Genomic DNA, 15,168 nt, shown 5'->3' with positions numbered 1-15,168 from the left:
TTAATTACTCACACATTTATAGCATCAGAGTGGGTGCAACCACAAAGAAGTGTCATGGTGGGTAAACAAAATTTTTAAAAACACAAATGGCAAAAATGAAGTAACCCAATTAGAGAAACTAGGTTTTGGTAAAAGGCTTCGGTTTGACGTTATTGACCTTATTTTGTCATTTTCTTCATATGAGGTTTTATGTTCATAAATGAACTTTAAAGCAAGTGGTCTGTTCACCCTCTCTGCTGCTATTAAACAGCCAGATCACTCTAGTGGCCTAGTGGCTAGAGCATCCGCCTCAGATGTGGGAGGTCACAGGTTTGAACCCTGGCTGAGTCATAACAAAATTATAAAAAATTATATGAGCAGCTCCATAGCTTGGCGCTCAGCATAACGAGGTTAGTGCTAGGACTGGTCAGCCTGGTGTGAGGATAATGTGACTTGGTGGGACATGATGCTGCATATCTGCAACATGATGTTCCAGTGCTAGGCAGCACTATCAACTATCACACTGCAGACATCATATCAATATGACTGAAATATTTTTAAAGCTACGTTAAAAATCCAAATCCCATTCAGACATGCACATTATAAAACAGCATAAAACTACAGAGGTTAATCAAACTGTAATGATCTGTGAATTATCCTTATGTTGTTTGGGTAAATTAGGAACTTGTAATCATTTGTTTACTTATGAATTTGAGATTACTCATATCATGCCAAATTAATTCCATACATGTATTGCTGTTTAGTAAGAGTGGATAGGTAAACCCGTATTAGCAAGGTTGGAACTTTGAAAATCTATTATCATGAATGTGCTTGGAAATCCATTCATTCATTTCCTATGACCACGAGAGCTTGAGAAAACTCATCATTAAAAGCAACAAGGCCTGATTCAGTGTTCCAAGGGCAACAACAAAATCATTAAAATGCTTCTTAACGAGAAAGTTTAGTCATTGTATGCCATCATTAGACTTTTATCTTCCTGCAACGCTCTTGGTTTAGTTGGTAAGACATGCATAGGCAAGTAAATATTCATATCACACTTTGCCTAGGTGAGTAAACTTGATGTAACCATTAGGATATGGCTGTCTTATGTATAATGTTTTGACTTTCTATTCATTGTGAGAGTTATTTGGTCACAGTTTTGGTTGTTTAGCCACAGTTGTGTCCAGACTGTCAACATATGACACTTAAGGCTAAAAAAGGTTCGAAAGGCACATTACCACCTGAGTTAGGTCATTTTATAGTGGTGGAGTGGCAGGGCCTTATTGTAAAACATTCAGTTTAAGGTGGCTTCATGTGTAGGGATTTACAATATTGGTAAGAGTTTTAACGAGCTTCTGGCACTAACAGTTAACAGTTATCATAATCAACTAATCTACAAAGATCTAACCCATAGGACTTCATCTAATCCATTGAAAATCACTAAGACAGTTGTTTATTTTTATATACCCTGATTCTGTATTATTGTTATGCTCTTAAAATATGTAACAAAAAAGAGCTAAAAGCAACAAGCTTTGTAAAATTCAACAAACCATTTATTTTCCCTGTTTACAAAAGTGAACATGAAAAACTGAACTTATGGTATTGCTGATGATTTCCCAAAATAATCCTAAAATTACCAACACAAGTCCTAATAATTTAAAGTTCTAAATAAACTTTAGTAGAAATTCAAATGAAGTCCAATGCTGATGATGTTGAATTGCCTGTAGCAGCCTGTGTTGTTTTGTTTTAATTATGATATGCTTATTTGACATGACCCAAGAAACTAACTAAATTCCATCCCCTGTAATTATGATATGCTCATTTGACATGAAAAGATTTATTCTAGGTATGTAATTGACTTTCTTTAACTCCTATGTTGTTACTTTGAAACTGTTGAGATTCCCTATCTGTTACCATCTAGAGTGGGTATGAAACTAATTAAAAAATACTTGTAGAAGTAAAATTGGCTTCTAGGCCTGTACTTACTTCCCAGGGTAACTAATTTAGGGTGTTTGTGTGACAAAACTTTAGATCACATACGTGTTTTACAAACACCAGATTTCTAGTTATTTTTTGATTTCTAGGAAATAATTCCAGCAAGACAATAGCTTTATAGATCTGCTTGTTAGATTCAAATTGATTGTTCTGTTTTATTAAGTACAGTACATATAGATAATACCAATTTGTATGTATCTTAAAATGTTTTGGGAATATATGAACCTGTAATCTATCTTTAAAAATGTATTATACATATAATGAAGTTTTAGAGCTTTTATGTGAATACAAAAATGAAGATTTTCATGGAATTTATTTTGGTCTTTCTGTTTGAAATTCATTACTGACCTATCTGTTCATTATCTTCTTTCAGGATTGATTACAGACCATATTCCAGCCACTTGCCACTGTCCTGATGTTCTCATACATTTATATGCTGTATATTGGTCTTGTTTCATATAATCATATAGCAGGTGAGTTTCAATTTGTATTTTTAAAAAATGGTTTTTTGGTGAGAAATGTTAGTTGATTGAAAGTTTCTCTATTAGGATTAAGCCTCCCCACTAATAATTAAGATAATAAAACATTAAAGCATCACACACAGCAACAAAACCAACTTCAGCTATGGAAACCCAAGGAAAATATAAGTAGATTGCATATAAGTATATATAAGTATAAGTATAAATTTACCTAATGATGCACTGGTAAGTTTTCTTATAAGTATGTTGCACATAAGTATGTTGCGTATGCATCTATATTAAAAACTACAGTTCAACATGACTTTAATGGTCATATTCAATGGTCTTTTTGTGTGAACTTCTACTTTGATCACTTGAAATGCTTTACTATTATATCCTAACTATAATTACTGTGAAATCATTTTCTCTGTTTTAATGAAAAATGTCATTTTAAAAAAAACACACAAATTCATGGATTAATTATGGAAAAAGTACTGTTGTTACTAGAAAAATATCATTGTTCTTTGGAAATGTACATTAATTTATCACACAAACAGTCATAACAATTATTTACTTTGAATACTGTAGAGTATTTTTCTCACTTGTGGGTATTAATTATGAAGTCATGAGATTGTGTGGAATTTTACACTCAAGATTTTGACTAATGTTCAGCAGATTAAATGCTAACTGGTTCACGAACACTGCCACAGTGCGACGGTATTTCTTCTGTGTAATCAGTATTACTATCTTATTGCGAATTTCAAGATGGTCTGGCTACTTTTTTATTGATTAAATCATCAAATTTTATCTTTGTTTCATTTTGGATGACTAATCTTGCATACATAAGACCTTTAGGACTCACGGTACTAATTCCATTCCAATGGTAAACATATGGAAACACTATCATATTCAAAATTCAATAACTTGAAATTTATGGGTGCTGATAATGACACCTATAATTCTTCATGCACATCTAACCTTGGTGCAAGCTTATGTGTGGAGAACACCATATGACCCGCGGCACTTTGTTTGCATACATGTGCATGAAACACGTGTTATGGATTCTGCACCAAATGAATCAGGTGCTTCTTTCAGTATCGAGTACTCCTGAGTCAAGCCTGTAAAAATGCTAAAATTGCATCAGTAGAAATTTGTCAATATTTTTTTTACGTTACGTATAGGATAAGCTCTCAAAAGATATTTTTCCTAAAATTTTAATTTTCATTATTAACCAATTATGGACCACCAAACCCGTAAATACTCTATTATTTCTTCACCCATTTCTAGACTGGTTCACAGTTCTTCTGTATAATTAGTACCATGTGTCCTATAACCAGATTTAAATTTTTTAGAAAAAGTTGTATTTGACTCCTTGAAATTAGAGCATAATTGTAAGAAAGAATTGGCCATGCTTGTGCATGGATACTAGTGCAATAGCATTTTATGTGATACCAATATCTATAGTCAAATTGCATCTGCATTACATGTTGCTGTGTTGTATTGTACTTATTAATGGCTTATTCTTGTTATTAAAATAATTGTTTTCTGCCTTTGTATCTTCATGTTATCTTTCTATGGCATGCATGCTACACAAAAGAAACACAAGCATGCTGACATCACAGGGTATCAGATTACATGACACATTGTATTTTCATCTTTCACTGGCTATAAGACAAGTTTTAAATGTTTTAAATTTCAAAATTGCATTTCTTTTCTTGCTGACTCTCACAGAAATAAGATGCAGTGCACACACCCATGAAGCATCAAGAGATGCTGACATTCCAAACTTATTTAAACTATCATCACATGTGATTCATGACCCCCAAATGTTAATAAAAAGGTATAAAAGCCAAGGAAGAGTTCCATAAGCTTTATTATACTGAATAATTAAATAACATAGTGCTACATTTTAGTATAAAACTATGGGGAAGGGTGAATAAGCAAAGAATAGACAGAGTAATTTCTTCAAGCCTGGTAATGTTCCCCACAACAACGGGGGGAATGTGTATCAACCCAAATAACACATCAACATGAGGTATGTTACATAAGGACATCAAGAGACAAATTTGAAAAAGCTATCCAAAATTCCTATAATGCTGACATTGATGTTGGAGACAGAAAGTGTATGCACAAACTGTTATGACTCAAGCTATTAAGTATGCTGGAGGTGGAGAAATGTGTGAAAAACTTTGCTATGCCAAGACAAGTTCATGTCTCTATGCAATATGCAGACACTGATAAAACTTGTCACTGAATACACCACTTGTTAAATTTAAGTAATAGAATTGAATTGCATATTGAAGTTGTCTAATACATAAATATATACCTACATTTACTCAAAGCTCATAAAAAGTTAAGAAAAAATCTCAAAATCATTACTGTGGCTACTTTCCACTATAAGCAGTGTTAAATTACTTACTTTTTAATATAAAGCCGAAAAAATGCATACATTATTGAACAAAAGAGAAACAAAGCAAACATTGCAATCACTCAGTTACAGTCAAAGGGGAGGTAATACACCTTGATTTGGCAAACCAAATAGCAAGCTCTAATTTACAGCTAAATGATTCATTATTATTACTTGATGGTAAGAACAGAGCAATGTAGGTTTTATAAATAGCTTTTGTTTCAAATATGAAACCATATTTCTGACATGAAGCTTGTTTTCATTTATTCACAACAACATATTTGGTGAACAAAGCACATATAGCTTAGTGCACACAGTAATCAAATGCTGAGATTTGGAATAATGTGTTCTGAGACCACAAGTTGCAACACCCTGAGTATAAAGGTTTTCTATCATGGGACTTAAGGTACATGAAGAAAAAAGAGATGTGGTTTGGTGGGAGAGAGCAGTATGTTCACCATGCAGTTATACATCAAGAATGTTTCAACTGTATGAAGAGAGGTTGGGGAAGAAAAACTGCCTGTGTAAAGAATGCAATACAGATAGGACTTTTGCAGACTTATATTGGGAATGAAGGGTTGAAAACTATTAATTTAAGTGAAAATATCCCTCCCTGCTCCCTCAACAAAAGGGATGCAGAAAAGTTCCAATACTGTTTGCCCAAAAATGTAATGTACCAATATGAGAAACATGCTGAACATAGAATAGGTGTCAAGGAGTTTAATTCTAGGATAAGAAATAAGACTGGTATAATTGATATTCAGTGTGACTTGACATATAATAATTCAATTTACAGGTTGAGGCAATGCAGCATGTGCAGTTTTGTGCACAGTCCTTATTTTTACAATGTTCTCTGCTTTCATCTGCTGAGTGTGTCTCTAAAGTTAAATGATCAGTACTGATACATAAGTGATTGTGACATAAGTGGCTTACATATAAAATCTCTCCCCCCCACCCCCTTTTGGGGAATTGTTGCATGTGTTAAATGGTATTTAACCATATAGGCCAATCTATGGGTACCATCATATGAAATTCTGCCATCAGGCCATACTATGCTCTTTTCCCTATGGCCTGAGCTATCTACTTCCACTCTCCAGTATATAAAACCATCCCCATCTGTCTTTTGTATAGAATTTTTCTCCAAAATCACATGCAAAACCATGATAAAAGACTCCATTATGATTGTCATATGTAAAAACCACCAAATTGATACCCTGGATGCATGTGGTAACCATGGAAACAATAAGTCCTATTATGGTATAGGTTGCATATAGGACTCACAGTACTAATTCCACTCCAATGGTAAACATAAAGGTTCTGAACACAGGAGTGAAGTTAACTTCAGTTTAAAACTGTTGAATTAAGTGAAAGAAATATAACATAAAAGTAAATTCACTTCGTTCCATATTCCAGTGTTAGAAAAACATTCAAACATTTTACCCTTTGACCTGTGACCTCCATGAACCTGATATGTTGCATCCCTCTTCAAACCATAAAATTGACATCTTTGTAATAATTGTGGCAAGTTTTATGTTTCTGTCTTTCAGCATAACAAGTGTTTCTCTTTACCCTCATTTGTGCTGAATCAGAGACCCCCATGTTGTTTATTTGACCACCATTTTTATTCCAGTGTTTGTTTTTTACTCAGCCTGATCCCAGTTTTGACACCAAGGACATTTTTGACCCTCACTCTTGCACACCTAGGGGATACACTGATAACATGTGCTATGTTCAGAAATTGCAATGAGCTTTTTGAATTATTGCTCATTTTTAAAGGGGGGGGGGGCAAGGATAATTTTGGGACTTTGCTACTAATAAATATTCCACTGTGGGTGGAAAAACCATACAATTTTTCTAAAGGACTGTTTTGACTGTTTTGATGCTTGTGACTTAAATGTTTCAACTGTACAACCAAGATTAAATAATACAATACTAGTACTTATATGGTCTTTATGGGGACATTGCACAGCTATTATGAACGTCTTGGAGAATGACAGGTGTAAGGTAAAGTTGTTTTTCCTTGCAACATACACAGTGGAGAGAATGTTGGCATACCTCTGTGCTGCTTTCATGTTCTGTGGTTGAAATTTATTTGGATATTTTGCTTTTGGAAATTGTACATGATCTAAGCACACATCTAACTAAAATGACTTCTCCCAGATCATAAAAAGATCAGCCTGAATTGGTCTAAAGTACATTATCTTTAGCAATTACTAAAATAGGTTAAAGGAATTTGGCTAGATTTGACAGCTTATGAAAGTAAAATGAATGATGTAACAAATATATCAAATGAAGAAAGAAAAAAACATGATGGGCTCTATTTTTAACAATTTACACCTGATGTACAGTAAGTGAAAATGACCAAGCATTTTTGTGATAAGTGTATATTGGTATTGTTTCATATAATCATATAGCAAGTGAGTTTCAATTTTTTTTAAACAAAAAGGGTTTTTGGTGAGAAATGCTAGTTGATTGAAAGTTTCTTTTTATTAGGATCAAGCCCATTTTGATTTTGACTGATGTTCAGTGGATTCAGTGCTAACTGGTTCATGAACACTGACACAGTGTGATCATATTTCTTCTGTGTTATCAATATTACTATATTATGGCAAATTTCAAGATGGTCTGGTTATTTGTGTGGTGAAAAAATCATCAGATTTTATCTTTGTTCCATTTTGGATGACTAATCTTGCAGACTGCCATGACTTGGCAGATTGCTCTTTTCACATTCTAGTGCTTTATTCACATAGTACATTGATAAGCATCTCATTAATGTTGATGTTTAAAACTATTGGTAGCTGTTAAGGGATCACTCTACAGATATTATGAACTTCTGAGAGAGTGACAGGTGTAAGGTGAAGTTGTCTGCATTTGCAACATGCACATTGTCAGACTGTTGGCATACCTCAATGTTACTTTCATATACTGTGGCTGAAATTTCCCTCTCCTGTCTTACAATGTATTCTTTCCAAAAGTATGCTTTCCAAATGAATTTTGCCAGACTAGTCAGTACCAGTTTCTGAAAGCCCACTGAATAAATTACCCCAAAAAATAATTGTAAAAGAAAAACATTATAAGCTTCATTTTTTTAAGCAATTTACCCCTGAAGTCCAGGAAGTGAAAATGACCAGGTGAGCTACAGCAGCAGTGTTTTGACAGGTACCCGTTTGAAGCAAGGCCAAGGTGTGTTCTTTATAACCCAAATTATTCCATCAATCATACACCAAAATAAAGAGAATTCAAAGTTCATAAGATAGCACAAGTTTGCTTTTAAAATTAAAATAAAGTAAATTTGCTTCCTTCCTTATTTCAGTTTTAGAAAAAACAATCAAGCATTTTACCTTTGGCCTGTGACCTGTGCTCTCATTTGTGCTTGAGAGACCCCACATTATTTATTTGACAACCAGTTTTGTTTCCAATGTTTGATTTTTACTCAGTTTGATCACCAGATTTGACACCAAGGAGATTTTTTACTCTCTTGCACACCTAGGGGATACAATGATAACATTGACTGCTATGTTCAGAAATTGCAATGAGTTTTGTGAAATAGCTCACTTTTAAGGAGGGGGGAAGAATAATTTGGGACTTTGCTACTAAAAAATATTCCACTGTTGGGTGTGGGGGGGACCATGCAGATTTTTTTAAATGGCTGTTTTGATGCTTGTGGCTTAAATGTTTCAACTATACAACCATTGTACAGATATTATGAACGTCTTGGAGAATGACAGGTGTAAGGGAAAGTTGTTTGTCCTTGCAACATACACAGTGGAGAGAATGTTGGCATACCTCTATGTTGCTTTCATGTTCTGTAGTTGAAAATTTATTTGGATATCATAATTGTGTAAATTGTGTGTGATCTAAGCACATATATAACTCAAAGTACATTATCTTTACCAATTATTAAAATAGGGAAAAGGAATTTTGCTAGACATGACGGCTTATGAAAGTGAAATGAATGATTTAAGAAATATATCAAATTAAAAAAAACAACAACAAACATTATAGGCTCTATTTTTAACAATTTACACCTGATGTACAGGAAATGAAAAAGACCTAGCATTTTTGTGATAAGTGTACATCTGAATTAAATTCAAGGTCATCATCAAAAGACTTATAATGATGTCTACTTATATTGAAATAGCACAATCTAATACAGGGGCTAATATGCTGAATAAAGTCAGAGATGGTTTCAATGTTCATGAGTATAGAGGAAGAAATTGTCTCATCTTAAAGTCCTGAAATTATTTGTTGCCATTAGTACTGTATTTGTTTGTGAGACTTCTGTTTTTGATCAAACATAAAATAAATATTTTTCATCTGTGCGTTTGGCCATCCACTTTTGTTTGGTTGGGGAACTTTGATTTGAGATTATTTACCCTTAACAAGTTTGTTATTATCTTGATTTTAAGGTAAGAAGGAAACCTGTTGATTTTATATCAAAAGATGTAAGGCCAGGGTCACTGACTGAAGGAAGAAAAATTGTTTTGGTACAATAACTTAGATTGGCCAATCTTTGTCATTATCTTACACTGTAGGTATCGGGAAAAATGTATTGGTTTTGTGATCAAAAGTGATACATTTATTGACACTGCAACTTGAATTAATATCTTCAATCCTTGTATCACAGAGACACACAATTTTTGATGGTTTGCATTTTGTGTAAGGAAGAAACCTTATTGATTTTTAGTACAAAATTAAACATCAGAGTGTCAGTGACACAAATAGAAATGAATAACAGACAATAATTTTAGTTATAGCTTCACCAAACATTGTGGCTGACTTGTACTTGGAAGTAGAGAGACGTGTATTGAGCTTTGGTTCAGTATGTGAAAGGTCAAGGTTACAGTGAGTCAATTAAGAAAAAAAGGGGTCAGTTTAGTCAGTTTATTTGTTGACTGTGAACCTTGTTTAAGTTCAATGGGTGGCTTGCACTTTAGGCATGAAAGAAACTTACTGATCTTATGGGTTACAGTTCAGATATGAAGATCACTGGGATATAAACAGTGGGGAAAAGTGTCTGCTAAATTTCTCTTTATCAAAACATAATGGTACCAAACTCTGTGGATGATTTTTAAGTATATTGATTTATGTTATGGGAAGAAAATAAGATGAATATACTGCATTAGACAGCTTGAAGGTCAAGGTAACCAACACTAAAATCCAATACAACTGATTTCTTAGTTGTCCAAAGTCAGCCAGGTATTGCTAGTGCCTGTTTCAGTAAATATTAAATTGGCTTGAGTGTACAATGTACTGGTTATGGTACTCTTGTTGATCTTTGTCATTTGTAATTCACCATGTTAATCTTGATAACAGTTAGTTTTCCTCTTACAAGGGTCTGAAAAAGGCATCATTGCTGTCACTGTATCAAATAGCAATATAATACCAACAGTAAGGAATAGTTTTATCTGAGCCTGTCTTGTACAGGATGGAGTTGATTACAAATAAATAAGCGAGTTATTTACTAGAGAGAGACCCAGGTATATTTGGTACAGTGGGCCATATGATTTTGTATGGTCAGTACAGCTGGCTATACCTTCACTGCTAACAAGTTTGAGCATATCTAAAAATCATGAGTGTTTTTAAGAGTCTGGATGCGGAGGGTTGGGGGGGAAAATGAAAAAATTCATATTAGAAAAATGTTTAACATCATTTTTATAGTACTCCTATTGATTACATTAATTTATTTCTGTAAAATATCTGCACATCACATGACACCAGTATTAATTATTTACTTTTGGTCAGTTCTAACAATGGCATTTTGTACATATTGTTCACCAAAGCACCTAACCATAGTAACCGATGCATAATTAGAAACTGTATTAAAACTATTTTCAGATTTCAATGCCTAACTTGAAACTAATTATAAATATTTTCAGATGTGAATGCCCAAGTCACCTTACAAAGTAACAATGTGATGCCAACACCAGGGAATAGTCTTACTCTTTCCTGCCTGATACAAGATGTTGTCAGTGATAACGCCATTACATGGTATACACCAAAGAGTGTCAAAGGTACAGCTACTTGCTACAGACAATCTAGATTCTGTGTTGGTAGTACACCTGGATACATCTACACTGCTAATCAGTCAGGAGCATACCTAGACATCACAAGTATCAACAGGGATCAAGATGAAGGGACATGGAAATGTTCATATCGTGGGTCTGATGGAATGGACACTATCAGGACACTTAACATCACTGTATACAGTAAGTTTTATTCACTGCCTCATCTCTCTAAGCATCTCAAAATGGAGGGGTGCACTACGCAATACTCCCACTGTGCTGTCTCTTTCAGTGTACTCCTTGGCTATCTTGAATTGCAAAATTAGGATCTTTGTATGTCATTTGCCACATGCCGCATTAGTTGGATGTTTTTGAAGTATTTCAAACTTGAATCACATTGTGGTTTGATTAAACATGACATGTCATTTTTATCAAAGTTTGGAAAAAGGATAGAATGGGGCACTTGTACGGTTGTGTGTATGTGTGTTTATTTGGTCAAATATGTTAATTTACACTGAAACATGCATCTTTCCATTAGGAGAGAGGAGCATATAATTTGTTAAGATGTCATTACTGAATAAGATACAGTACTACCCCTCTTACAAGGCCACCCCTATTGCAGCAGGGAAGTGGTCTTACAATGAGGGTGGCCTTTCTAGAGGGGGATGACAAATGCGAATAGTAAATACATATGAAGAAAGTCACTAGTTCATTTAATTCTAAAACATTGAATATTTTTATTAAAAAATCACATGCATATTGTGAAATAAATGTTAAACAAACTGTTTCATCATTTTAAAAAGAATGTAATGAATAAACCATTGATATAGTTTAAAAACTGTCTTTATAATTATGTTACAGATCACATCATCTGTCACTTTGTTGGTAACAGTCTGAAAAAACAATCCAGTCTCACAATTAAAATTATCCTTGCTATCATATCCCCTGCATATGTCGTTTAGTCTTTTGTTCCATTCTTCGACAACATTATTATTAACATCAGCTGATTCTCCACTAAGAACAGAACACTTAATAATATGTCGGACTTGAAATCAGTGCAGCCATTCCTTACTTGCAGTAAAGTTGTCATATCCCATTTCAACTGACAAAATTGTTGCTTTTTCTTGGATCATTCGATCGGTGAATGGAATTTTCTTTGCACGCGTAGTGCAAAACCATTCAAAAACCTTGTCATTCAAATGACGATACAAACATCTCTTGGTTCAAACAATCTTCCTTTCTCCATCCATTTCACCTTCCCACTTCTGCAGAATTCTTTCCTTATCTTTCACGATATTGTTTATTGGAGTCTTTCCGACATCAGTTTTCTGCAAGGATCCTCGCCCCCCCCCCCCTTTTTTTGGTCAGTTGAATTACTTTCACTTTCTCTTCTAAACTGAGAATTATTCATTTTCTTGATGACATGCTGATCTTTTTTGCAGTAAGTTATTCATGTTGCCAACTACAATACTGGTAAAACTATTATGCAACTAAACAAATTGCTATGTGTTTTTAAAGGAAGTTATCTTGTCACAAAGACTCACATGATTCATTAGTCGCAGTCTGGTATCCTATTGTTTTTATACATTTCTTTATACTAAGTGAGTGAAGCCAAAGCTTCGATATGTACCATTAACATCACACAGATTTGACCTTGCGGCTGTTAGGATTTGTAATCTTGGCAATTTTTGTCAGTAGTAATAGCCACTAATTATCAAAGTGAACAAGCTCAACATCTTACTAAGGGAAGCCATAAAGGCTATCAACCTATTTTCCTGCTGATTTATGTATTTGTACATCGATACTGCCACTTCTCAGCTGTTTCTACTGTTAATTATTGTAATCTTAACAATTATCAGAGTGACTAAACTGGACATCTTATGATAACACAGCAGTAAGGCTAATTGGATTACATGTATTTACCCTTTTGTATGGATTAAAATTTGAGTCTTTCTTGACTTTATGGAATAAATGTGGCTTCTCTTGAGGCATAAATGATATAATATTAACCTTAGTGGTACGTGTACTTTAGTCAACAATTCTTTCAGTAACGAAATCCTGACATCGGATTACTTAACACACGTTATGAATAAAATAATGGTTCTGGATACATATTAAAATAAAATGTGGCTGCTTGTGAGGGGTAAATATTGTTATTGCACTCATATTCTGGCTGCTGGTCACATTAGCCGGGTGGCCTTTTGTGAAGGGTACTTTTGAACACAAACTTGTCGGTGCCAGTGGATTCTGGCCGTAAGGAGCGGGTGGCCGCTGGTTAGGGGGATTGTTCAAGACGGGGACTACTGTATTAAATCAGTTTCATCTTTGTAATTTAGTACTTTTTGATATAAATAAAAAAGATTCATTAACTTGACATGTACTTTGGGTTTTTTAACTTTAACACTGAAATGGGTGGGGTTTTGTGATATAATCAGCAATTATTGCTGTATTGTTGTAGAGAGACCTCATTCCATTTAGTGAAGGACATTGTTTTTCCTGCAAGGAGCGAGTAGTTATTATGGGCCACTTGAGGGACAAGGGAAAATTAACATGCACAGGTCATATGATGAACAAAAAATGACATGTGGGGGACAAAAGGGGTTCTAGGGACAGATGGGAAGGGTATTGGTAAAGGGTTTAAATTTGAGTTGCAAAAAATAGTCATATACAAACCAACACTGACACACACAACACATTGGACAAAGGATAATTATCTGTTCTAGGCATGTGAGTGGGCATGAAAATGGCCATTAGGGTTTCTTTTACTTCTTTGCCCACGAGGTCTTCCATGAAGACTTTTTTGGGGACTATTTAAGCATTCAAAATCCCATTCTTTCTTTTTGATGCCTTGTTTTTTTTTTCTCTTTCTGTGCTTGATCCTTAATCTTCATTTCCTTTGATGTGACTTCTCTAATGAGGTTCTTGGCTCTTTGAAGTGAAGCCACTTCCCAATGAACACGACATCACTATGTCTGTATTTGCTCTCCTAGCTGCTCCATATCCACCATGATATCAACTGATGAATGACGAATGGTACAACTGACGAATGCATCGCTTTATAACCCTTGAAGCACGAACATGAAGAAAAGCATCTCATTACATAAAATACTTATCACGTACAAGACCACAACATCCAGAAGAAATATTATGTGGACTTAAAAGAAACTCAACTTTTTGCATACAAAGACACTACCGGTATATTCCATACAAACACACATTGGATAAGTTAACTTATTTCGTTTCTTAAAGAGAATGACAAACATGCATATACTTAACCGTCAAAAGGACACACTATCACACACAACTTGATACAAGAAAAGCCTTTCTTAGGAAGATACAAATACATACGTACATTGCACCAAACCTACAAAACACGCACACAAACAAGGTAGTTAGTGTTTATAGATATGTTCAGTTTTTGCCCGTCATCCCTGCTGCCCACAATAAGAGATTCATTTGGATGGAAATCAAAAGAGCCAAAGTGGAATACAAACAAATCAATGTACAACATTTTTGATCAAAGTGTACATGCCATGAAGAAACTCTTCTTGAAGCAATACAGTTTTTTTTGGGTAAATCCTCCAAGTTTGGTGTACCCCTTGGAATTCTGTGTACCACTTTCACCTTGTAAGTAGATGTCATGACATCCAAAGTCTGATCTTTGGATGCTTGATCAGTGTCCAGAGCTCATTTAGAACTCAGATACCAGTAGTTAAAACAGCTATGTTGTAATGGATGCAGTTGATCTTTGCATTTCACTTGTATCTTGACAAACTCTCTGTAAATTCAAATTCTTAGCTCAAAATGCAAACAGTGAATGTTCTCATGTATAGTGTTCATTAAGGTGTTATTACTTTTTGGGTCTGACCAGAGGAAGGTAGGGAAATTGCAAGACCATCTAGCATTCTCCATGTAAGCCAAGTCTTTCTGCTTCCATTCTTGAAGTGACACACCACAACAGAAACACTTAGCTTTATCTCTTTTCTTCCACGTAGACAAATCCAACATTGGCTATTTGTTTGGGTGTAGGTTCATTCATATTTTTAGGCCATTTCCATTTGAATGTTTGGAATCAACATTCAAAGTCACAGTAACCAGGTGAAGCCACAGGTAACATGTATTCTTCTTTGACGGTTGAGTTTCATTGAGGTGTTGAAGGACACACGGTACTACTCGTATGGAAAAATGGGAACCAGCCTGTAAATGGGTGAACATAAAATAGAGTATGTATGGGTTTGCGTGGCTAGGATTGGTTGATAATGAAAGATAGTTTGCAGGGAAAGGAATCTTTTGAGAGCTAATCCTAGTAGTAACTTAAAAAAAT

At 34.5% G+C, this 15,168-nt stretch overlaps 1 protein-coding gene across 1 annotated transcript in view; it reads left to right on the top strand.

The window, feature by feature from the left end:
- The first annotated feature begins 2,345 nt into the window (after positions 1-2,345).
- Positions 2,346-15,168, top strand: part of LOC149782413 (nephrin-like) — a 113,211-nt gene continuing 100,388 nt past the window's right edge. The window contains exons 1-2 of the mRNA XM_089935134.1: positions 2,346-2,447; positions 10,719-11,048. Coding sequence (XP_089791260.1) covers positions 2,390-2,447; positions 10,719-11,048 — 388 coding nt within the window. The 5' untranslated portion in view covers positions 2,346-2,389. The remainder of the gene's footprint in view (positions 2,448-10,718; positions 11,049-15,168) is intronic.

Source organism: Sinohyriopsis cumingii, chromosome 15 (genome assembly GCF_028554795.1).
Source record: "Sinohyriopsis cumingii isolate HCF-2022 chromosome 15, ASM2855479v2, whole genome shotgun sequence".
Taxonomy (NCBI): domain Eukaryota; kingdom Metazoa; phylum Mollusca; class Bivalvia; order Unionida; family Unionidae; genus Sinohyriopsis; species Sinohyriopsis cumingii.
Note: the sequence above shows the minus strand (reverse complement) of the source record. Positions and strands in the feature narration are given on the sequence as shown.